The sequence below is a fragment of the Eptesicus fuscus genome, chromosome 6 (genome assembly GCF_027574615.1).
Source record: "Eptesicus fuscus isolate TK198812 chromosome 6, DD_ASM_mEF_20220401, whole genome shotgun sequence".
Classification (NCBI taxonomy): Eukaryota; Metazoa; Chordata; class Mammalia; order Chiroptera; family Vespertilionidae; genus Eptesicus; species Eptesicus fuscus.
This window is the reverse complement of record NC_072478.1, coordinates 45,641,163-45,666,783: the sequence shown is the minus strand read 5'-3', so window position 1 is coordinate 45,666,783 and position 25,621 is coordinate 45,641,163. Positions and strand designations below refer to the sequence as shown.

The following is a 25,621-nucleotide window of genomic DNA, read 5'->3' as shown; positions in this document are numbered from 1 at the left end:
TGGAAGATTTTCCTTCTCCAAAGCATTTCTTCTCCAAAGCATTTGGTGGTTAAAGTCACATTTGAATTAAAATGTTGCCTATTAAAATGTAAACACTCTGGGAAATCAAGCTTGTTCACAGATTAGCACTGTGAAAACTTCACATGGGATCATCTGATTGCTTCCCTACTGGCTGAGAAATGTGCCCTGGGAATCAGTATTTTTATTGGATGTTAAAAAGAGAAGGAATGATAATTGTTCTACTATCATAAACTTGGATAAGATAGACCCCATGGGATGCTACTATCAGGGAGTAATAAATTGCATTTGGACAGGACATATTTAACTCATTTTTATACTTTGCACTGGACTCTAGGAGTAGCAACTGTCATAGTTATTATAAAAACATATATTTGTTATTTACATACCTCTCAAAGAAGATAAAAAATGCATTGCTTGCTTACAAACTCATCTATAATAATAAAAAATGCATAATATGCCAATTAGACTGGACATCTTTCCAGATGTCCTTCCGGACGAAGCTGAGGCTACGAGGGAAGCCCAGGTCCCAGGTGCCAGAGGGGAGCAGGTGCCAGCAGCAGGGGAAGGAATGCCTATTCTTGCATGAATTTCATGCATTGGGCCTCTAGTCTGTATATAAATAGGAGCAGTTTCCAGGTATTCTGCATGCAAATTATCCTATGCTTAGTGTTCTGAACCTAAACAATGAGCAGAATCCAATAGATCACATTTAAATTACTAACGCATGTGCAAAGAACGTAGAAACCAGCAAAGTAGTGTCTCAAGGACTAGGCAACGTTCTGTAAAGGGCCAGAGAGCAAATATTTTAGTTTCTGCATGACATGGCTTAACAATGAAGAGAGTTCTGAGAAATCTGTCCTTGGGTGATTTCATTGTGGCGTGAACTTCATAGAAGGCACTCACACAAACCTAGATTGTATAGCATGCCCCACGCCTAGATTATACAGTATAATCTTATGGCCCATAACATTTATTCAGCCTAAACATTGGTTTGTAGTGTATCAGTGTCTAGCTGAAAGCAACTCTAGATGATAGCATAAATAATGAATGGGTATAGCTGAGTTCCAATACAACTTTATATGTAAAAACGTGATAGTGGGCTAGATTTGGCCCATCGACATAGTTTGCCAAGCCCAGAACTATGGTAACATGAACAAAATGCTAATATACTCAGCCTAAGTTAATGCTCCTCTTGCAAACATATGAGTGATGTGCATGTTGTGAAAAAAAAAGAAAAAAAGGAGGCAAGAACTAAGAAGAATTAAGAATTTGTCAATAAACTTGGGAGTGACAAGAAAAAGAAAGGCTCTGTAGACAGAAATGTCTTTAGAGTTGAAAAGGGCAATTCATTAGCTGATTAGAGCTTGACTGGCTTGAGAATAGCAGACTCTCTTTTTGTAACTTTCTGTTCATCAATCTTGAGAAGCTGTTGACCTGTGCATTCAAAGAGATTCCCAGGCTCACAGCTGACTAAACCTGATGTCATCCCAAATGTAAATGAATAAATTGTTATTCCAATCTGAACAAAGATATCCTGTATTTTTATTAGTTCAGTAAATCCCCAATAGCCTAATTAATTCTGGATGAATTGTTAAATTTGTTTCTGGATTTGCATAGCTGAGACCCCTTCATCAGACACTGTGAAGAGCTGCCAAAATGTCCAACTCCAGTGGCCAACTCCCCATCTTTCACATCTATTTGCTGTAACATATTAGAGAATCTTTAACTGGAAAACGTCACAGTGAAGGCAAATGCTCTGGAACCTACTTTCAGTTTTATCAGTAATAGCAGCATGTTAAGGCAAGTAGCAATCGCTTTTATCTGAATTATGTTAATTAGGCAAACAATACTAAAGTGTTTTTGTTTTTTCAGTCTGAAAGGCTCCGGTTCTATTACACTGAATGCAGGGAAGAATTCATTTATTGAGCTCTGTGTGACTGACAGTAATCTTAAAAATAGTGAAAAAATTCAATTTATTAAAGAAAGAGCAAATAACATGTCATTTGATTGACTCCAACATTAACATCCTGGGGTTTCTAGAGATAAGTTGAAGGAGTAAGTTGAAGGCTAACATTCTTTCCTTTTTTCTCTAATAGCTTTTTAACACACCACTGAGCACACTGTTAACATACAGGAATGGGTATTGATTAGCTGATTGCTTTACCCTGACTGACAAATGAGGGTACACAGCAAACTCTTCATGTTAGATTCTCTCCTTCATATGTCTATGCAATTTCTCTTCTTAGTTTACTAAAACCTTTTAAAAATTATTAAAGATGGAAAGTTAATTCAGTATTTTATGTGTTTAGTAATTCAGGTATTTAGAGTGTAATATCACATTTTCTGAAATCATATATGGTGTTTATGCCAATAATAAATACATGAAAAAGACACTTGGTTATTTCAATATTTTCTTGATATTTTCCATAATTTTTAAGTGAGAGAGTGATTATTACTATGTTCCATAGTCTTTTATTTTTTAATATGCATATATTTAAGTACAACCTCAAGGACATGTACTCTACATGCAAGAGTAGAGCCAAAGTAGAGCATAAGCTGCCTTATGAGCCATGAACCTGGGTTTTTCCTCTCATGCTTAAGTAATATCTATGGAAATAAAACCGATATGATTTTACATAAACAGTGCCTTTCTCAAAGTGATCATAATGTTTCATTCCTAAACATGGTGAAATGGTGCCTATCTTTATCTACAGATACTTCAATAGTTCTTTACTTTTTTAAAAAATATATTTTTTATTGTTGCTAGTATTACAGATATCTCACTTTAACCCCTTTACCCCCCTCATCCCAGCCCCTACCAACCCCCCAGGTCTTCACCCCACTATTACCTGTGTCCATAGGCTATGTATAAATGTATATGTATGTATATAAGTTCTCGGTTTATTTCTTCTCATCCCCCCAATCCCCACACCAAGTCTTAACAGCTGCAGCATATTCTGAGTTTTCTAAAGGCCAGGTTCTGTAATAACTATTTTAAAATGTCATCTCTTATTTTCACGATATGGCTAAAGGGGCCATTTTTATTTTAAAGATGTAAAAATTAAGAATCATAAAGTTTAAATAATTGTCAAAAGCTTCCAGATAGTGTGCATTGGAAGTTAAACTGAGGCAGGCATCAAAGACATGTCTTGGATCTGGTTTTATCCTTCATGCTGTTCAGACTTCATTGTCAGTAGCATGTATCTTTTCAAGATGACTACTTTGCAAGATGTCCAAAGACGAGATATTTTTTTCTCTTTTGGCCAATTCTGATCAAGGACCTGAACTCCTTCGGTCTTTGCATTAGCCATCCTTAGTATGTTGGGGAAAGTTCCTATCTGATCACGATGGCTGCTGAAGCTTCAATATATCTTTTAACATAATAGCATCAGAAATAAAAAAAAATCAGGATCACAACAGCATTTACTGCATAGGGTGGTTTTGAAGATTAAATGGAGTAAATATTTAGAACAATGTTTGAAAAGTAGTAAGTGCTCAGTAAATCTGACATTTATTCTCTTTTACTCTAGCCTGACAGGAGCAACTCACTTATAAAGAAATGTTAATTTTGGTAGAATATACCTTGAATTGTCAATGTCTTATTATTCCAGCCTATACATCTTTAATGTTGAAAATCATCCAGTTGTATGCACATTTGAAGTTTTCCAAATAATAAAATTAACTTGACTACTTTGGGCAGCTACCTAATTTTCTGTTGGAGACAATTTTGTTAGGTCAGGTGTCAAATGGAAACTATTCTTCATAAAAAAAGAATTATTTTCCAGTTATTAATGTCATACATATCACTGAATGAGTTGGCTTCTCCTTCACATGTTTCATTTTAAAATTCAAATGTATATAATTATTTGAAAGAAAGTTGAGCAGAAAAGTTGAATGATAATTGTGCTATATTCATGAGACCTCAGAAGGAATATCAAATTCATAAAAAAAGAAAATGAGACTCACTATTGTTAACATGTAAAACTGCTTCAAGTATTATCAAAATACAGTCATATCTATAATATTGTATTGTCATTACAGAGTTATAAAGAGAATAAAAATGAAATTCTACTTTTGCACAAAACCTTTGCTTCACTGTTTTACAGAATATCTTTTATTGAAGCCTTTTTATATATTTTCCCATTATTTTTAAATCCCACCAATGACATAGGAAGAAATGACCTTTTTATTCTAATGCCTAAGTACTTTTATTTCTGGTTGTGATTCTAAGTCCTTTTCATGTCTTTCAAATAATTCCATTCTTACTCTTATTTTTGAAGTTCTATAGTATAAATTATAATGCAAGCATATAATAGTTTATAGATAAGTAATTAGTATCAAAAGTTCTAGACATTTTATCATAATAAGTTAGTGTATGTCTTGGCCTCTCTAAATTAGGTAAGCATTAGCATTTATCTTGAAATCAACTACTTCTTCAAAAAATATAATACCAGAATAGCCCAATTAGTTAAGGAGCTTGTCTTTGAGTAATTGTCATTTCCTATTATAAGAATAACTAATTTATTCCACCTAGGATTTCTGTCTTTTTTTTTTGTGAAGTGTTTCTGACTTAATAATTTTATTATTATCTGTTTTTAATTAGTAATTTCTTTTAGTGAAGTAGAGAAGGGAAAATACATGTTATTTTAAAGTATTGTGGAAAAAAATTTTTCTAGGCTTCATTCTTATTATAGGAGTCATAAGCATGATCAGGGCAATAAGATTATATAAGACTAGTATTTAAGTGGATTAAATGAAATATTCAATATAAGTCTGAATTTAGGAAGTTGAAAAGGTATAGGTATTTAGAGGAACAGAATTTTTATGATAAATTATGTTCTTATGATATTGAAATAATTTATTTTCAAGTAAAGCTACTAAAATTATCTTGTTTTTAACTGGTATATCACAAATATTCATAATATTTTGTTCCCAATCTGTTCTATTTTAAAGTCACATACTATTTTTACCCAAATTCCTATTACTATTCTTATTACCTCGTTGCTATTGGAACAAATTCTTTATTACTACTTACCTGCTGTGGTTGAAGTTGTGTTCAACTATACTTGTCTCTTTGGCTTCAGATTCTGCCAGAGGAGACTTACATTTTTTTTTATTCCTTTAAAGTAATCTCTTAATATTCCTCTAAGCCAACTTGTGAAAATGAGAAAGAGACCTGCAGGGAGAAACTATTTTACAAGCTCTTAGCTTTCGTAGTAATCAAACGAAAAAAGCTGGTCTGGAAATGACAGAAATAGTCTTCATTCATAACGAGATCAGAGGAAACACCATAGTTTGAGCTATTTTCTTGAGTACTTGAAATGGCCTCTGATCGAATGCACAATTTACATTCTGGAAGTAGTACTGAAGTATTTTTTTTAAATGCTCAGTATTATTTGTTATAGCTAGCCTATATGTTTTTACCTTTTGCCATGGCATCAGATTACTTTTAATATTGTACAATGCATAATTTTAATTAAAAACCTTTCAAAAGTGCGTTATTTTTGGAACTGAAGGAATGAAGCAGGTGCTAAAATGATTGATGTTAGTTGTTCCAAAGCATTTGTCTGTATATAACCAACATAAGGAGTTTGTGGGTAGAATATGATAGAATAAAATATGCCACCGTTAATGTATATTTATAACATATAAATTATCCATAATTGGTAAAGGATTATTTTCACTATTGTTCTTTGAAACTCACATTTCTATACTAAACTAAAATCACCCAAATATACACATACTCAGAGACAACCAGTAGCTCTTAAAATCAGTTTTAAATTCATTTATAGATTGATTCATAGACATTGTTTCAGGTTATTCATGCATTTCTAGATATAACAACCATTTATAAAACATAAATATGATATGTTTTATGTCTTTTATTAATCGTTAAAGCATTTTTGATAAAATTTAGAACTCAAGGATAAAATGTTTAACATTTGTGATTTTGAGAGATGAAATCTTTACTTGTTAATAACTATCACAAAGATTAGTAAAGGTGAGCACAATAGTTATGTAGAGAAAATAAATCTTACTACTAAATTATTTAAGGAAAGGACCACTCGATTTTGGTAAGTAACAAGTGAAGATAATTGAATTTGTACATGTAATTCTATGTAATATATTAGGGGAGAGTTGAAACATAGCATGAAATATGTAGGAGAGAAATTCTAAATAGTTTCAAAATGCCTATCATTATTTAATAATACATATTACCGAGGTAATCTTAGAATCAATTTAAAATTTAATCTCCAAATTAAATAAAAAGCTTTGCATGCTAATATTCCTGGGTGGATAGTAATTCTTATTTCAAATTATGCATCCTCTCAAAAAATTACATTTTAAGAAGATGTCTCATATAATGTTATGCCAAACCTCAGCATTTATTCTAACATGTTAATATTATCTAATGAGCATTGTAATGTCTAACTCCCCAAATCTCACCAAATTCAAGTGACCTGGGACCTAATACCAGGTACAGGAGGTTAATGAAGAGATTCCAAGGTGACTTAATAGCAATTGTATTTCTAAATGTCAGAATAGCCAATGCCAGCATGCTGTTTTTAGAACCAGATGTCCCATTATATCTTATATGACTTTAATAAGAACCAGAAGCTGAAATTTAGGAATGTTATTGGAAAATTATTAATAATTCTTATATGATACTCTACATAATGCTATTACTTTGATAATTTTCTCTCTTCCTATAGTTTATAATATTCATTTTTTAAAAAGAAACACTCTGCAAATTTTAATTTATTCTATGCTTAATTGGTCAAATATAGTTTCATTTAGTGGTTTTATATATGTATATATATATATATATGTATATATATATATATATATATATATATCATAATGAGTATTAAATAAAGCAGATTGAAAATATTTATGTTCTTATTCAGAAAACACTGAAATAAAATGTGAATACAGATAAATGCCATGAGGGAACATTAAACTGGCAATACAACTGACTGAGCAAGATGCTTGTTATCTATTTCATTCTTTCAGTGATGTAATGACCAAAAAAATAAACTTGGGCTGAGTGTCTCTTTTAGGGTTTAAAAGTGTGCCTGCCACCTTCTTTGACAAAACAAAACAATGATAACTTAAATAACCTTGGCTTTTAGATTTAGATACTAGAATTTAAATAAGCACATATAAAAGTCAATATATTTCCATTTATTTTCACCAGAAGATAGTGTGGCAGCCAGTGATCCTGTTATCGTACAGTTGGAGAGTGCCAGGGATGACGCAGGGGAAGATTCTTACACTGAGCATGCCAACGGCTAGAAAGATGAATGGACAGGGCCTGAGCATGAAGAAAGCTAGAAGGGTAATTGGATAGAAAAAGAAAGCCCACCCCTCCCTATAGGGACCATGGGATTGAGCAGGAAGGTGAGATGATCTTTGGAAGTGGAATCCATCATTCTCCCAGGTGCTGGCACCTGAAAAATCCTCTTTTCTTTTGAACGAGATATTGTCTCAGGAGTTTGGCTTTTGCTGCCACAGACATCTGAAACTATTTTGTTCTGTTCTAATCCATGACAACTGAGATCACAACATTAACCTAACATGTGCATATAGGGAATTATTCTGGCTTTCTGATACAAAGATGTGTGCCATTTTTAACTTGTTATAGTACCATCAAATTAAAGATTTATTCATTGAATATTTTATAAACACTAGATGCCCGGTACATGAATCCGTGCACTGGTGGGGTCCAGCCAGCCCACCCCCCATGGGGGCAGATCGGGGGCGGGGCCAGCTGGGGGGAGGGGATGCTGGAGGTTGGCTGCCAGTCCCACCACCAATGGGGGCCCAATTGGGGCCAGGCTGGCGGGGGGCGGGGGGGGGGGTTAAGGGCCTTGGGCGGTTGGCCAGCCAGCCATGCCTCTATCAGGGTGGGGGGCCTGATTGGGGGCTGGGCCAGCTGGGGGAGGGTCCGAAGGAGGTTGGGGGGTGATTGGGGCCCCAATCGGACCAGTTGGCCACCATAGTATGTGTCATAGTGACCAGTCATTCCAGTCGTCTGTTGTTCCTGTCACTTGGCTTTTATATATATAGATTTTATAAAATTTATTTGGTTAGTGTCTCTCTTCCTCCTCAAGAGTAATACAGGATAGAAGATAGAATGATGAAAGGGAATGCGGGGTGGGGGTTCAGAAGGAGACAACAATGATTGCAGCTGATCATAATTAGTACAAAGTATAAGCACCACTTACACCACTCAATTACCCATGAAAAATGTCATCAACCACAACAAAGGAACAAAGGACAATTATTGTGACCCTAACCACCATAGAAATTTCAGTTAGAATAGTGATTTGTGAAATTTCCAACCTGGATAAGATTGAACACATTCAAAATGCAAGACTCGGTCATGGCTTCGGAAGTTAGAGTGTCTGTGGAGATCAGTAAAAGGTAGTTATCACCTGGATGAAAACTGGTGGGATTATTTGAGTCATCTCTCAGGATAATGGACTAAGACAGAGTTATTAATTTCCAAAGCTGGTAAGGATTGTCTGAAAACAGAAAAGCAAAGCCAGAACCAGATTATAAATTATATTTTTGCTTCAGCATAATTATTAGAAGAAATGTATTTAATGATTATTTTAAAATATTATAATTAGCTTTAAATTTTAAAGATCAGTACGTGACTGTATGTACCAACACTATCTGATAAAGGCAACTATCAGAATTTCATTGCTGTTTGGTTGGTGAAGTTTAGTTTTTCCTTCTTCAACTTTGCAAATTAATCTTATTCCTTTTGAGTCAATTTATGTTTCCCAGCATAATGATGTATTTTATCTATTCAGCTATGCCTGTGTTCTCTGGAGCCAGCCAGCAATGATCTCACCTCACCTACAATATAAATCTATCAATGAATAAACAATATCATTTTTATTTCAATGCTAATGACACACTACATGTCGCTTTGGCAGTTAAATAATTTATTTTTCTTTTGGGTGCAACTGCCAGACTTATTATAACTCTACTTCTGATACTCATTTCATGTTTAATAGTTCTTTCCCTCATGAGGATGCTTGTCAATCAATTAAATTGAAATGTCATTCTGACCCTTTATTGGAAAAAAATTACTCTTTTTTTTTCATTTTATCACAAGCCTTAATTGCTAGTATTTAAAAAGTGTATACAAACTATGTGCTCATCAACATTACTGACACTTTCTCTTTATAGAGGTTATCCAGTTGAGTCTGCCTGAAGATCAGAAAGTAAGCATTACAGCTGCAACTGTGGGACAAAGTGCTGTTCTGAGCTGTGCCATTCAGGGAGCCCTGCGACCTCCCATCATCTGGAAGAGAAACAATATTATTCTAAATAGCTTAGATTTGGAAGACATCAATGTGAGTACATAAATAGACATTGCTTTGTAATTTGTATATTTCATGTTACATACTCTAGATTTTGTGAAGTCTAAAGAGCTTAATGAATATTGGATGCAGAGGAGAAGAGAATTATTGACACATTGTCATATTCATTCTACTGACCAGGAGGTGCACTGTAGATGATTTGAAATTATCTAAATCACTTGTATAGGTGTGGTAAGCAGGTTATGGAGCACTGTAATAGGTATGAAACCACATCAACATGTTTCTCTACTCTGACTCGCTCCTATAAATTCATAATGTAGATTCATTTCAGTGTAGGGTATAGTTCCAAAGGTAAAAAAACAAAACATAACAAAACAAAAAAACCACAATACTAAAAACAGAATAAACTCCCAGTATTCTTTTGTTTCTTTCATGCTATCTGCTGAAAGTGAGCATCAAAAAGTGATCATCCTAGATGTTGAAAAGAAGTAAAAATTTTATGTTAGGGGATGTCTATGGAAATGAGGTGGTACAATCCTTTGCCTTGGTGATTTTGATGTTTTATGATCTCTTTGCATATAAATTTTAATTATTTTTTATCACCCAAGAAAGCCTGTCTATTGCCTTATTCTTTGCTGCTTTATAAAGAACTGCTAACACAGGCCCAAGAGTCACTCCTGTTTGTTACATCTTACTAATTAATATTCTTTTTTTAATGTCCTCAATGATTCAAAAACAGGTAGCTTCTGAAATATAAATTTGTTTATTTTGATAATTTTTTCTCAATTTACTTATATTAAAGTTCTTTGGGAACTTTCCTCAGAGAATATAAGGAGAATAATGTTTAGTTCTCTAAGCTATTAAACTGTTGTGGCATAGAAAGCTATAATCTCAGGAGCATGCAATATTCTTTGAGAGGTATGGCCCTAGACAAAATCTATTTGGATTTGTCTTTATGCCTTTTATTTTGTTATTTTAGACTAGAGGCCCAGTGCATGAAATTCATACATGGTGGGGAGGTGGTGTACCTCAGCCCGGCCTGCACCCTCTCCAATCTGGGACCCCTTGGGGGATGTTCGACCCTTGTAGGATCGGGCCAAAACCGGCAGTTGGACATTCCTCTTACAATCTGGGACCACTGGCTCCTAACTGCTGGCCTGCCTGCCTACCTGATCACCTCTAACTGCCTCTGCCTGCTGGCCTGATCACCCCCTAACCACTCCCCTGCCAGCCTGATCACACCCCTAACTGCTTGCTCCCCTGCAGGCCTGATCTCGTCCCTAACCACCTCTGCTTCATCCCCTGCCACCGTGGCTTTGTCTGGAAGGAAGCCAGACATCCAGAAGATGTCAGGTTGACCCGGTCTAATTAGCATATTACCCTTTTATTAGTATAGATCTCTGTCATTACTATCAACCTTTCCACTATTATTTTCCAGAAGACCATGTATTCAAGGATGCTGTGGTTTAAAAAATCTCAAAATAAGCTCATTTATATTGTTTCAATATTAAGGAAGAGTGTGCTATGTGTGTTGTTCTGTGGACAACTTGCAATGGTGGACCTACTCTTGTGCATGTATCTTGTAAATTAATTTGCTTTCTTCCTAATTTTTGAGTATGTTCTAAAAGGTTCAGATTTGTAGAAAAATGATTATAGAAAAGTTAGGTATTTAAAATATATGTAAATATCAGATAAATTCTAGAATCAGTAAATTGATTTTTATTGGATACAGTTATTTTGGATACATTTCATAGAGTAGATACATTTTGAGGATTTTAAAAGCACTTTCAATATTTTAAAAAGTTTCAATTTTATTTCAAGCCATATTTAATTAAGTTGAACAAGCATTCATAACCTATAGTGTAGACATAACTACCAGTTTCAAATAAAGCTGCAGTGAATAGCCAAATATATTTTTGAAAGAAGAGGTATTTATTTCATTTCCCAATATAAACCTGGTGTTTTCTGATCAGTACTATGACATCAACTGTCAAAGTATCTAAATAAATTTAATCTATTTACCGATATAGATAAACTAAAGCAGTTATAAAATATTAAGAATTGTGTTTTGTTTTATATTTACTTCTGCTTAAATAAGGCCTTCACCATGTAAATAACATCAGACATAAAAGCTCTGGGTGATCTGTGTTCAGCTTCAATGGTATCTTCAGTGGGCCAGTCCCACTATACTGCTTGTGTATTTCTGGCTTCTCACTCCCCAGGGCTCTCCTGGAAGTCTATGAGCTCCCTAATATCTTTATTAAGTTCCTTTTCTGCTTAAAACTAGCTAGAATGGGTTCCATTGTTTGACAGTAAGAATGGGTCTAATTAATTTTTGGGATCTACTATGTTAAGAAACATCTATAATTACATCTCCTTAAAATGTACTTTTGTTGTTAGATATGGATGTCTGATGTGTTGAAAGATCAAGATAATTTTACTGTAATAAATTACATCCTTACTTTGTTTATAATCAAAGAATACTTTCTAAAAGTTCAGATATGAATCATTTTTATAACCTTTTATTATTTTATATACTTCCACAAAAGTGGGTTTAATTCCCATTAAATTATGTAAAGTTAAAATTATAAGTGCCTTTCATGTCAAAGGGAATCAGTGACAATTTGCAGTAATCTTCCTAATTCTTTAACATATAAGGTAGGATTTACTATATATTTACTTAGTCAATATATAAATACCTTTTTTTAAAATAGCATAATTACTCCTCATTTTTTATATCCACCTAGACCCATGCTTATATGTGGAAGAAGAGCCCTTTCATGAATTACAAAGATAATTTTATTTATTTAATAGAATGGATTCATATTAGTACTTATTATTTCACTACCTCATTATCTCATTAGCCCTAAAAATAACTTCATGAAGCAGAGATCCTTATCCTTCATTGACACTGTAGATACTTATGCTAAGAGAGTGAAGCCCAAGGTTGTTGACCTAATAAGTGGTGCCTCTGGGGTGTTTACAGGAGCTGATTGACTCTAGATCATAAACTTGATCTGTGAGATTTTTGTAAACGTATATTGCCATTTGGAAATTGTATTCCTACTAATTTTGTCCCTATGTATTATAAATAGATTTAATATTCTCTGATATTATGTATGATACTGATTGCTATTCAACTGATGTTTGGAGCTTTTTCATTTTGCCTGTCTTCTCTTTTGTACCTAATGAATAAAAGGAAATCAGTTAACTATTAGAGAGAATATGACACAGTGGTTTGCAGGAAGGGCTGGGGTTACAGACTGTCTGGATTTCAATTAATACCCAGTCTCTTGGGAGTTATGTGCCCTCAAGCAAGTTAAGTTCCCTAGGCCCCCACTTCCTAAGCAAAAGTTGAAGAAAGAATAGAATAAACTCATTTTTGTGAGTGTGAGAGAACTATTGAGATAAGCCTCTTAAAGCTGGTTACAGTCTGAGGTTCTTTGTAAATGTTCAATGAAACTAAGTTCTGTTTTCTCTCCTTCTCCTCCCTTCCCTCCTCTTTTTCTTCCCCCTCTCTCTTTATTCTTCTTCCTTCTCTTTCTTCAATTATATGTTTCAAGGAACAAAGATATACTCAATCTACCTAAAACAATAGACATTCAATGTTAGGACACATATAGTAATAAGGAAGTTTGGAAACAATAAATGCCAGAACCAAATTTTATCCAATTATAGCGACTAAAACTGGAAGACATTTATCTATTCAATCTAGCTTTAGGAATTGCACTAATTTATCTCTTTGTTAGCAATCTGGTATTAATCACTGCTCCAAAGATTATTAAATTCAATTAGCTATTTTATCTTCATCTATTTTCCTTTGTATGTATATCATCCTCTTTCTGCCCCAATTCCTGAAAAAGGTAATTGGCTTATTTTTATTATTTTGTTTTAGGTGGAAGGTGGCACACAAACTATAATTCTAATATTATTGTGACTAAGTCTGAATGCTAATCCTGGTCTCTTCAGCTGTAAGCACGGGTTTGCAGGCGAAGAGCTATGAGATATAGAAGATGGCTCTCCTATTAACCTGAACTTCATTGCAGCTGGTTCCTGGGCTCAAAGTCCCCTTGTAAGTGGAGCTGAATTAAGGAAGGCAAGGCAAACGTAGATACATGTTATAGATTTGAGAGAAACATCATTAGAGGATAGAATTGGCTGACAGGATTGGCAGCGAAGAGTGAAGGAGTAAGAGGAAATAAAATGCAGCACTATTTCAGATGTGCTCACTTTACCAAGAAAATTTTCAGTAAAACTTTGGATAGCAGAGATTTTTATTTCGTTTGTCCCTGAGAGAAATTAGGTTTAAAAATCCTAGCCATTATTGTGTGTATCTTATTTATAATATCTCTAATTTTTCAACATTCATTAAATTACATTATAATCTGGTCTTTACTCAACATTGAAATCGAATGATGTCATATCAACCTAGATTTCAATTCTAGTTGTATAACTTACTAGCTATGTAACACGATGAATTGATTGAAACGATTTAAGCTTCAGTCTATTTGTCTATAAAAGGAGAGGTTATTATTAAATACAATGACACAAACCAAGAATTCAATAAAATGTTATTTATTTTATCACTATCTATAGCTTGATTCAATATGGCATTGCTGACCGTATTTAATAACAAATGTGGAGCCCCATGAGTATATTATTTCTTTGAAAATAACCTGATATGATATATATTATTATGACTTTTAACAACTTTACAGGTAAACTTGCTAGATAAAATACAGAATTCTCAGGTAATTTTGAATTTCAGATATACAATAAATAATTTTTCATTATAGGTATGTACCAAGTGTTTTAGGGGATATTCTTATACAAAAATTATCCTTGTCTATCTGACATTCAACTTTGTCATATTTATTTGCTAAGTCTGGCACTATATTTACCTGAAATTGGTTTGAATACTGAGTTAAGCCACTTTCCGATAAGTGATACTGTGGTTTATATTACTGTGATTAAAAATTTGACCTATTCATGTGAATTTAATCCATTCCTTTGCAGATTCCTATTGTTTTCTCACTATTAGTATTTGTTTTGTGACTTGTTTTCTACATCTATCTATCCTGTGTTAGCAGTTGTGTCCAGCACTGAGTAGAAGAGACTGAAAAAAAAATAGTGAACTAAATCCACAGGAGTTTATTTTTCCATAAAATATATTGTCCACAGCTGGCATGACTGCTCCACCAAGCAGCTAGAACTCAAACTCCTGTCTTCTTTCTGGCATTCCAAGAGCATGGCTTTCATCATCAGGTCATGCCAGGGTTCAAGAGGGCTGCTGGAGCTCCAGCCACCAATCTATATTCCATCAATCTATAATCCAGGTCCACAGCCGTACAAAGCAGGTACAAGATAAATGGTTCTTATTTCTGGAAACCCCACAACTGGTTATGGGTCACTGATGAGCAATAACTGCAATAACTGTACTAGGGAGGCTGGTAAATACTATTGTTCACATAGGCACACTGCTCAGCCTTCTGTTACAAAGGAGGGACAGGAGAGCAATCTCTACTTCCCTATCAAAGGCCGTCCAAGAAGATACAGTGTTCTACTTTATGATTTTTGTTTTGTTTTTCTTCATCGATTCAATATGATTATCCATCTGAATTCAAATAGACGCAATTCTGCATAGCATCTTTATTTCTTTGGTATTTATGTCAGACTTCAATTTATTTCTTTGATTGTTTTGTTTTGCTTTTTATAGGCCTCTCCTTAACTATTCTACTTTTTTCTTTTTGTATCCACTTTGATGAGTTTTCCTCTGATGGTTCTTAAGATAGTTTTATACATACATGATTCTCACAGTGTATAGTTGAACTCCACTTAAATCAAAGCATTCTGTTAATTAAAAAAAAACACTCAAAGACAATAAAACACTTGAAATGATTATTTTAATTCAAATCAGAATCCCATTGCAGGTGTGGCAGCTTACTAGGTATTTTAAAGTGCTAGAGTTTTTTTTTAGTACAAATCTGGCAAAACTAATTCTGGTAGGTAACATTCAAAGCATAATAAAATTTTCCTTATTTGTCTGGATTTTAAAGTATTTCAGTAGTTAATAAATAATATTACAACTTGCTCAGGCTAGATGTATCGTCCAGCTGGTTAGAGTATCATCCTGTATACCAAAAGGTTCAAATTCCCAATCAGGGACTATATCTAAGTTTCCTGTTGAGTTTCCAATTGATGTTTCACTTTCACATGGATGTTTCTCTCTCTCTCTCTCTCTCTCTCTCTCTCTCTCTCTCTCTCTCTCTCTCTCCCTGCCTCGCTCTCTAAAGAAAAAAAATCAATAATACCATATCCTCAGGTGAGGATAAAAATATTACAATTTATTCTGATAAAAAATGTTTCACCATATGTACCATACTTCCAATTTAGAAGTAAAGTCTCCAAGTCATATTTAGTTCCCAGAGACTGAAAGGAGTGATTTTAGAAGTTGAAAATTCTGACTCTATTACTCAATTTTCACATTTAAAATAGTGTGAAAATACAACCACCCCCTCCTTGAATTTTAAAATTCTCACATATATGAAAGGGGCATTTTTACCCTTTTGGCTATTAATTGGTAGCAGAGCCCAAATTATTCATCTCCAATAAAATAATTAGCAAGCATTCATTTTAACTTTTAAGAAACTGCAGTGTTGTTTTAAAATATGAAACATATTAGAGTATACCATTAAAGTAGTTATTTAAAAGAAAGCTATTGACTTTTCTAGACAATAAAAAATCCATTTCTTTACCCCCTCAACTAAAAATGTGGACATTTAATGTTTGTAATATAATACATCCTTTCCAAGTCATCTTTACCACTTATTCATTTTAATATAAGCCTGAGGCCATTGAGGCCCTTAAAATCCATCAGAGAATCTTTATGATGCAAAATCTTCTAAGCCAAATAAAACAGGGAGCATTGGCATGGCTGAGGAAGCTAAATTTCTTTCACAAATATAAAATATGCAGCAAACACTCTTTTCCCACTAAATATATGTTATACAGTTTCAATACTAATTGTTGAATTGGTGAAATTGAATGTACTCATAAATATTGCCAAACAGTGTGCTACTTGAAATGGAATGTTGTTCCTAAATTACTTTTTTCTGCATATAATAGAGCACTGCATATTACAATTCACTTCTCAAAGAAGTCTTAAAATCAGTAATTTAAAAATATTTCAAAAGTCTTTGGCCATATTCTTTTGGGACTTGTTCTAGAAAATAGCAATATGTAAAATTAAATGTCCATGTGTGAGTGAGTAAAAGAAATATTCATATTTCAGTTTGTTGAGTACCTGGTAATTTAATTTTTAATTTTAGGTTTATTTTTTAAAATTATGAAAGATAACATCATTTAAATAAGTTTATGAGGACTGTTAATAGGAAAACATGCCTTTATTGTGACGTTCTTTTTTTTTTGTCTTTCAATAAAAGCCTTGGCTAAATAATTGTACAGATTATTAAGTTGATGAAACATGTTTCTTTCCTTTTTTTCATTATTATGTCTTTGCTGCCATGGCTTTAATTACTATGTTTAAGCTGACACATTACACGTTATATTTCTATTAAAACTTCACAATACCGTCTTTTTTATTAGAATGTGCACAATTGAAAATAATATCTTTGTACTGAAACCCAAAACATTTTCATTGTTTCTTATTCCATGTAAACATAACCAGAAAATGGAGTCCTGCTACAGTTCTTTCTCATTTTTTCTCAAATCTACTCTGCCACAAAACCTTGTGAATTTAGCTTTTTATTTATCTTAAATCGATTCTGTCATCTTATTTCTTCTATGGCTGCCTTAGTTTAAGCTCTTATCATTTCTCATCTTCAAACATTATGTTTGCCTACTGAGACAGCACCTTCATTTTAAACATACAATTCTGTTCCATTGATCTATAGGGTGTTGCCCCCAAAATGTATGCACACACTTTGATTAATTATAAGTCAGTCTTTATTAAAATACATTTCACTTTCAAAATTGAGCTATCAGCAGTATACACTTATGGGGGCACAATGTTTATGTCTGTTTTTATGCCAGTACTATGCTGTTTTAATTACTATGCCCTTGTAATATAGTTTGAGATCATGTAATGTGATACCTATAACTTACTTCTTTTTCAAGATTACTGAGGCTATGCAAGGTCTTTTTTGGTTTCATACACAGTTTTGGAATATTTACTCTAGTTTTATACTGGTAAAATATGCCATTGGTATTTTGATAGGAATTGTGTTGAATGTATAGATTGTTTTGGGTAGTATGGACATTTGAATGATGTTGAGTCTTCTCATCCATACTTATGGTATATGCTTCCACTTATTTATGTCTTCCTCACTTTCTTTCTTCAGAACCTTATCATTTTCTGAGTACTGGTCTTTTATATCCTTGGTTAAATTTATTCCTTAGTACCTTATTATTTTGTTGTTGCATTTGTAAATGGGATTGTTTTCTTAGTTTATCTTTCTCGTAGTTCATCATCAGTGTATAAAAATGTCACCAATTTCTTCCAGGCCAGTGAGGCTCAATGGTTGAGTGTCAACCTATGAACCAGGAGGTCAAAGTTCAATTCCCGGTCAGGGCATATGCCTGGATTGTGGGCTCTATCCCCAGTATGGGCATGCAGGAAGCAGCCGATCAATGGTTTTCTCTCATCATTGATGTTTCTATCTTGCTTTCCTTCTTCCTTCTCTGAAATCAATAAAAATATATTTAAAAAATAATGAATAAATAATAATGCCACCAATTTCTGATTACTAATTTTGTATCCTGCTACTGTACTGAACTCAGGTATTAGTTCTCATAGTTGTTTTTCTTTTAAGAATATATGTTTTTACTGATTTCAGAGACAAAGAGAGAGGGAGAGAAAGATACTAATAGAAACGTCAGTGTTGAGAGAGAATCATTAATTGGCTGCCTCCTGCATGCCCCCTACTGGGAATCTAGCATGCAACCCAGGTATGTGCCCTCAAACAGAATCGAACCTGGGACCCTTCAGTCTGCATGCCAATGCTCCATCCACTGTGGCAAACCAGCTAGGGCAGTTCTAGGAGTTTTTTGATGGAGTTGTTAGGGTTTCCTATATAGAGTATCATGTCATCTGCAAATAATAATGAGTTTTACTTCTTTCTTTCTAATTTGAATGCTTTTTATTAATTCTTCTTGTTTAATTGCTGTGACTAGAACTTTCAGTACTATTTTGAATAAGAATACTGAAAATGGACATCCTGTCTTATTCCTAATTCTAAGGGAAACAATTTTAGGTTTTGTCTTTTTAGTATGATCTTGGCTGTGGGTTTGTCATATATGTCCTTTATTATATCGAAGTGTGTTACCTTTATTCCCACTTTGCTTAGAGATTTTATCATAAATGGGTGCTGAGTTTTTTCCAATGTTTTTCTGTGCCTGTTCCTGTTGATATGATGTGATTTTTATCCTTCCTTTTGTGTATGTGATGCATCACACCTTTATAGTTAATATTTGACAAAGGAGACAATAACACACAATGGGGCAAAAATAGTCTATTCAATAAATGGTATTGGGAAAACTGGACATATTCATGCAAAAAAGTGAAACTAGACAACCAACTTGAATCATACACAATAAATTAAAAATGGATTAAAGACTTAAATGTAAAATTCAAAAACATAAAAATTCTAAAGAAAACATAGGCAATAAAATCCCAGACATTTCTTATAGCAATATTTTTTTCCATATAACTTCTTGGGCAAGGGACACAAAAGAAAACATAAACAAGTGGGACTACATCAAACTAAAATATTTTGCACAGCAAATGAAACCATCAACAAAATTAAAAAAACAAACCACTGAATGGGAGAATATATTTGCCAATGATATATCTGATAAGTGGTTAATATCCAAAATTCATAAAGAACTCAACTCAACATAAAAAAATGAACAATGCAATTAAAAAATGGGCAAAGGACCTGAATAAACACTTCTCTAAAGAGGACATACAGTGGTCAATAGACATATGAAAAAATGTTCAATGTTACTAATCATCACAGAAATGCAAATTAAAACCACAATGAGATATCACTTCACACCTGTCAAAAATTATTATCAATAAATCAACAAACACCAAGTATAGGTGAGAGTGTGGAGAAAAAGGAACCTTAGTGTACTATTGTGGGAATGCAGCTTGGTGCAGCCACTGTGGAAAGCAGTATGGAATTTCTTCAAAAAAATTAAAAATGGAACTGCCTTATGACCCAGAGGTTCCATTTCTGGGGATATATCCAAAGAAACCCAAAACACTGCTTCAAAGAAATATAGCATCTCTGTGTTCATTGAGTCAAGATACATAAGTAGCCCAAGTACCCTTCAGTAGATTTGTGGATAAAAAGCTGTGGTACATTTATACAATGGAATACTACTCAGCTGTAATAAAGAAGGAAATCTTGTCTTTGGTGACATCATGGATGGGCTTAGAACATATTATGCTAAGTGAAATAAGCTAGTCAGAGAGAGAGGCAAATACCGTATGATTTCACTTATATGTGGATACAGAGAACAGACTGACAGCTGTCATACGTAGGGGGATAGGGGCCTGTGTAAAATAGGTGAAAGGATTAAGCAAAAAAAAAAAAAAACTTTCAAAAGACTCATAGACACAAATAGTATACCATAGTGATTACCAGAGAGAAGCAGGGTGTGGGCAGGTAGAAGAAAGCAAAGGGGAAATAAATGACGACGGAAGGAGACTAGACTATGAGTGGTGAACAGACAATACAATATGCAGATGATATATTATAGAATTGTGCACTTGAAACCTATTTAATTAATCAATGTAACCTAATAAATTAAATAAAAATATACATTTAAAAATAAACCTGCACTTCCTATTACAGCCAGATAGATCTTCATAAATTTACATCTTCACTTTCCTCTTTAAAACCCTTTAATGGCTTCTTGTAGCTTTTAGGAGAATAAAAAATATTTAAAAATTTTGGCTTGGTCTATGAAGCCTGTTTCTCTATTAAATCTTCCTTGTATTCGCACATATTCACTCTTTACTACAGCCTCTCCAAAGTGCTTGCTACCCTCTATGTTAAATTAACACCAGTCTTGAATACATTCTTGTCTCTATGGAAAAACTTTCCCTTGTCCCTGTCATCTACCTAAATCCATTGCATCCTTTAAGAATAAACAAATCCTTCTTATGTCTAAATTTTACTTCTTAAAAGTTCTTTGTTCAGTAAATATAGTACTTGTTGCATAATAATAAACCATGAATATTATTGTCTTTCTTCTATGAACTAGAAACTCTTAGCACAAAGACCTTTGCTTATTCAACTTCATGTTATGGTATTAGCACTGTACTGACACATAGGAGTTCATTTTTAAAGTACAAATAACAAATGACATAGTGATATTTTTTATATTCGTAATTATGCATTACCATATTCCCTCCTTCTTTGCTTTGTTCTATGACCCCCAGTGGATGCCTAAAACCATCAATAGTAACAAACTCTCTCTATATAATCTTTTTCTTATACCTACATACCTGGAATAAAGTTAAATTTGTAAATTAGGGATAGTAAGAGATTAATAATGATGCCTAATAATAAAATCAAACAATTATAATAATATACTGAATAAAACTTTTGTGAATGTAGTCTCTCTCCCACAATATCTTATTGTATTGCACTTACCTTTTCACTTACAGGAAGCACTTTACAGCTTCTCTTTGTCATATCTAAATTGCCAGAATCACTACTCTTGCATTTTGGGGCTATCACGAAATAAAATAAGTGTTACTTGAACACCAGCGCAACTATACCGTGACAGTCAATCTGATAACTGAGACAGCTACTAAATGATTAAAAGGCAAGTAACATATACCGCATGGGCACGCTGGACAAAGGGATGATTCACATCCTTGGCAGGATGAAGTGGGAAGGCATGAGATTTCATCACACTACTCAGAGGGTGTGCAATTTAAAACTTAGGATTTTTTTCTTGAATTTTCCATTTAATATGTTTGGACAACTGTTGATCGTGGATAATCGAAACCGCAGATAAGGGGGACTGCTATATTGGGTTTATTTGGAGACTTTTTACTATTTAAAACCTTATCAGGGATTTTATTTACTTACTGTAGTCACATGCAGGATTATAAATCGCCTGATGTTTATTGGCAATCAATTACTTAAGCCTAGTACAGCTCAACAATTTCCAGATTCAATTTCTTTAATAACATTTCTCATTAAGCATATTGATTTTCTACTACAGCTTCAATGTAATCTCCTATTATATGCAGTAAGGGGGAGTTAAGCAAAGCATGAAGGGAAGCAAAATTTTGGTCATTGTATAATCTTCATGCATTCAACAAACATTGATTTCACTGCCATCAGCACTCAGCTAAATGCTGAGGGTATACTTACAAGAGACATCATTTCAGTCTTGAAAATCTCACAGGTTGAAGGAATAAAAAAACAACAACTCCATTATATTTAATAATACAATATGGAACTGTTTCATAAATGTATATATTTGTACATTTTGTATACAGATATATGAAAAACAGAAAAGGGAAGCCCATTTTCAGTTTTCAGAGTTATAGAAGAGCTTTAAGGAGTAACTAGTCTTGGGGTTCAGATGCTAGCTAGATGAAGGAGTGGCAAATAGGTATTCTTGGGAAAGTCATCAAGATAGCATGGTGCATTCAGTGAAGTGACAGTCCATTCGTCTGTCTAAGAGTAAGCAAGTAGGTTTACAGTTGAGAGTACACTAAATAGAGTTTATTCTTGCATTATTACTTATTTATTTATTATTTTCTATATGAACAACTGTAAACCTACTTTTGACCCACTCTGTATTATACAAAACTTGGTTTTTGCATTTGATTATAGAGCTGTACACTTACATTTGTAGCATATAACAGTGATAACATTGAATGAATACTTAATAATTATCATACATTTTAATTTAAAAATATATTAACACATTTATTTCACAAGATCTATATAAACCAACACACATATACACTAGATGATGCTTATGTTGATTTTTTAACTGCATAATTTCAATAATAATTTTGGGTTTCTCTGTAGTTTATCTTTCTCCAGTCACTTTGGTCTGTGTATGCTGGTAGAATTATAATTTAAACAAATAATACACCCATACAACTTTAATCAAGTTATCAGTTTCATAGCAAAGGAGAATAGCAAGCACCATTTGAAGGATATATAGCTTATGCCAATTGGTCTTACAAACACTCAAAAGTATATACAATGCCTTTCATAGTAGACTCTAATTATAGTTCACTTTCTTCCTAACCTTTAAATGCCTAGCTTGTGAGAAAGATATCCACTTACAAATTTTATTTTTAAAACACAAAGGGAAAATTATATTGGAATTTCTTCCAAATACCAACAATCATATCATCCTATCTAATAGACAAATATGCAAATTGACCGCACCTTCGCTACACCCAAGCCATGCCCACCAGCCAAGCCACGCCCACCAACCAATCAGGACGAGTATGCAAATTACCCCAACAAATATGGTGGCTAATTTGCATATCAAGACAGCCTCGAAAGAAGCCAAGAGCTGCAGAAGGGAGTAAAGCTTCGAAGAAGCAAGCAAGCCTGGGGGGAGGGGGGGGAGGAGAAGGGAGGAGTGAAGTCAGGGCCGGGGGTGAAGGGAAAAGCAGGCGGGCTGGCGGAGAAGGCAGGGCGGGCGACAAGGGAGGAGCGGAGGCGGGGTAGAGTGCAGCAGGAAATCCTATTGCAGGATTTTTCCTGCAACTGGAACGCTAGTATAAAATAAAAATCTTCTTACATAATGAAAGGCATAAAAGATGGAGAATTTTTAATATAAAAAGATAACTAATCATTGTAATAGTAGCTGTTAACTATTATTTTCCTTATCTTTTTTCTTTTGTTTAAAGAACAGAAGTTAGAGTTTGATCTAAAAAAACAGATATTTTTGATCTGTAATAATCCTATATAATAAAAGCCTAATATGCAAATTGTCCCCTCCACCTGGAGTAGGGCCTTGCAGTCGATGTTGATGGTTGACCTGGATCAACCCATGATTTTGTGGGTTTGGGATTCTCAAAATAAATCCACTTTTCATCTCCAGTCACAATTCTATGCAAAAAAGACTTTCTTTCATGCCATTGAAGCAACATTTTACTCCTGACTTTTCGGTTTTCCATTTGTCTTTAGTTCAGTTGATGTGGCACCCATTTTCCTGCCTTTAAAATAGTTTCCATTGCTTGTAAACAATCGGAAATTGTTTGCTGAGCAACGTTTAATCTTTATGCAAGTTGTTTTTGAGTTTGACACGCATCTTCATCCAATAATGCTTGTAATTGTTTGTCTTCAAACTTTTTCGGTTGACCTGGACGTTCTTTGTCTTTCACATCGAAATTATCGCTTTTAAAGCATTTAAAGCAGCGTTCACAAGTATCTTGAGTTGGAGCATGTTCACCATAAGCTTCCCGAAGTATTCAGCAGCACTTTTCTTCAAAATAAAGTAATGAATTATAACTTCCCGCAAATGCTTTTTTTTTTTTTTTTGGCACGAAATTCAACATTGTTAAGCGTAAAAATATTTATAATGTTAACACCTTCAGAAAATTTGACATTTGAAGTTTTGAAGCCTGTTGTCAATACACCAAAATAGCATACATATCAAATCGCATATATATCAGCATATGTGTAACTCCATCTATTGAAAAAAATCCGCGTTGTTAACCGGTACGTCTAGTATAATATTTTACTGAAAAGAAGTTGTAAAATATCCAATTTTGTTGTTCCTTCAATGATTTGTTTTTATTATTTCTGTTTAATTAGCAAGGTTTTGGCAGAGGTAGGAGACTTCTCATATATTTTTTTTCTGAACAGTATACACTATTAAAATTAGACAAGGGAATAAAAACTGTTAATAAATAACACCTTTTTTTCCCCTTCACTATAGGAACTTGATGCAGAGGTGTATGAAGTCAAAGTTATATTAGTGAAGCTTATTAATTGGCAATTGCTTAAAAATTAGTTTTTCCTCTTGAAAATTAGTTATATTTATGATATTATAGATAACTCTAGTAAACATTCTGAAATTTATATGACCAACATTCAAGCATATTTATACTGACAGTCTTATGATTCATAAAACCTTTTTCCAATGACAAAAATGGATTGTGATTTTATTACTTTTGCCTAAAAATAATAAACCAGCAATTGTTCAGAAGGAGGATATTAATCCCTCTCTTATTTATTCATTTCTATTCCATGATGACCTATTTAAGTCTAATAATTTAACTTGAATGTGCTTCCTCAACAACTTATCAATTGGTGTTTACAAAGAGTCAGCAAATATGTATGCTTTTATGGCAGGGAGGTATTTTATAATCTATGATTTAAAGTTTATAGGTGTAAGATTTATTTTAATTTGTGGAAAGAAAAATTGGGGCATCAAAAATAAAGACAATTGTCATTGAATTGCCCCTGTGTGTATAAGGCAAACAAGGACAACTTATTTTTTAGAGAATAAAAAACTGAGATAAACATGGTTGCAGTGATCCATTGGTTCATTTTCTGGGTTAGGTAATTAGAGGGCCATTTTCTGGGTAATGCTTTAGAGTTAATTGCTTGACATGATGTATCAATGACCTTACAGAGATATATAACAGGGACATATCTTTCAAAGTCATATTGGAGTATGGTCAAGCACTCCACTCATTAGGGCACAGACTCTGCGATTATGTATGTTAACTTGTGCATATGTTGTCCAAAAAAGATGCAAATGATTTATGTTCTATAGAAAATATAACTACAAAATAAATGTTTTATTGTCATGTAAGACATTAGCCATTTTGTGTTTAACAACAGACTTATTTTAGTATTCTGTCCCTAAATTATGTAAATCTCTCCTCCTCAAATGCACTTTGAGGTAGCTTTGCCATCTTTCTGGTTTCTTTATTAAGGGGTTAAATAAGTCTTTATCTCATGCTCATTTTATATTTGTATGAGAATTGTTGACACTTTTAAAATTATACTTCAACAATATCTTAAGCTTCATACATCTCTGGTTCCTACACATTCTAGCATGATATTTTGGAAAGATGAACATTTTACTTCCTGTGATTTAACTGAATACAAGAGTCAGCTAATATTTGATGATAAAATTTGACATTAGGAACAGGTGGATTTTTGGTTTGTTTTTGTTGTTGTTGTTGCTTTTTTGTGGGGTAGGGATGGAAGGACCTTAAATGTTTCTGCTGT

The 25,621-nt window shown here is 33.5% G+C and overlaps 1 protein-coding gene across 3 annotated transcripts in view; it reads left to right on the top strand.

Moving 5' to 3' along the window:
- FSTL5 (follistatin like 5) overlaps positions 1-25,621 on the top strand; it is a 554,870-nt gene that overhangs the window by 344,436 nt on the left and 184,813 nt on the right. For all 3 annotated transcript variants that reach the window (XM_054717664.1, XM_054717663.1, XM_054717662.1), the window contains exon 6: positions 9,226-9,392. In XM_054717664.1, coding sequence (XP_054573639.1) covers positions 9,226-9,392 — 167 coding nt within the window. The remainder of the gene's footprint in view (positions 1-9,225; positions 9,393-25,621) is intronic.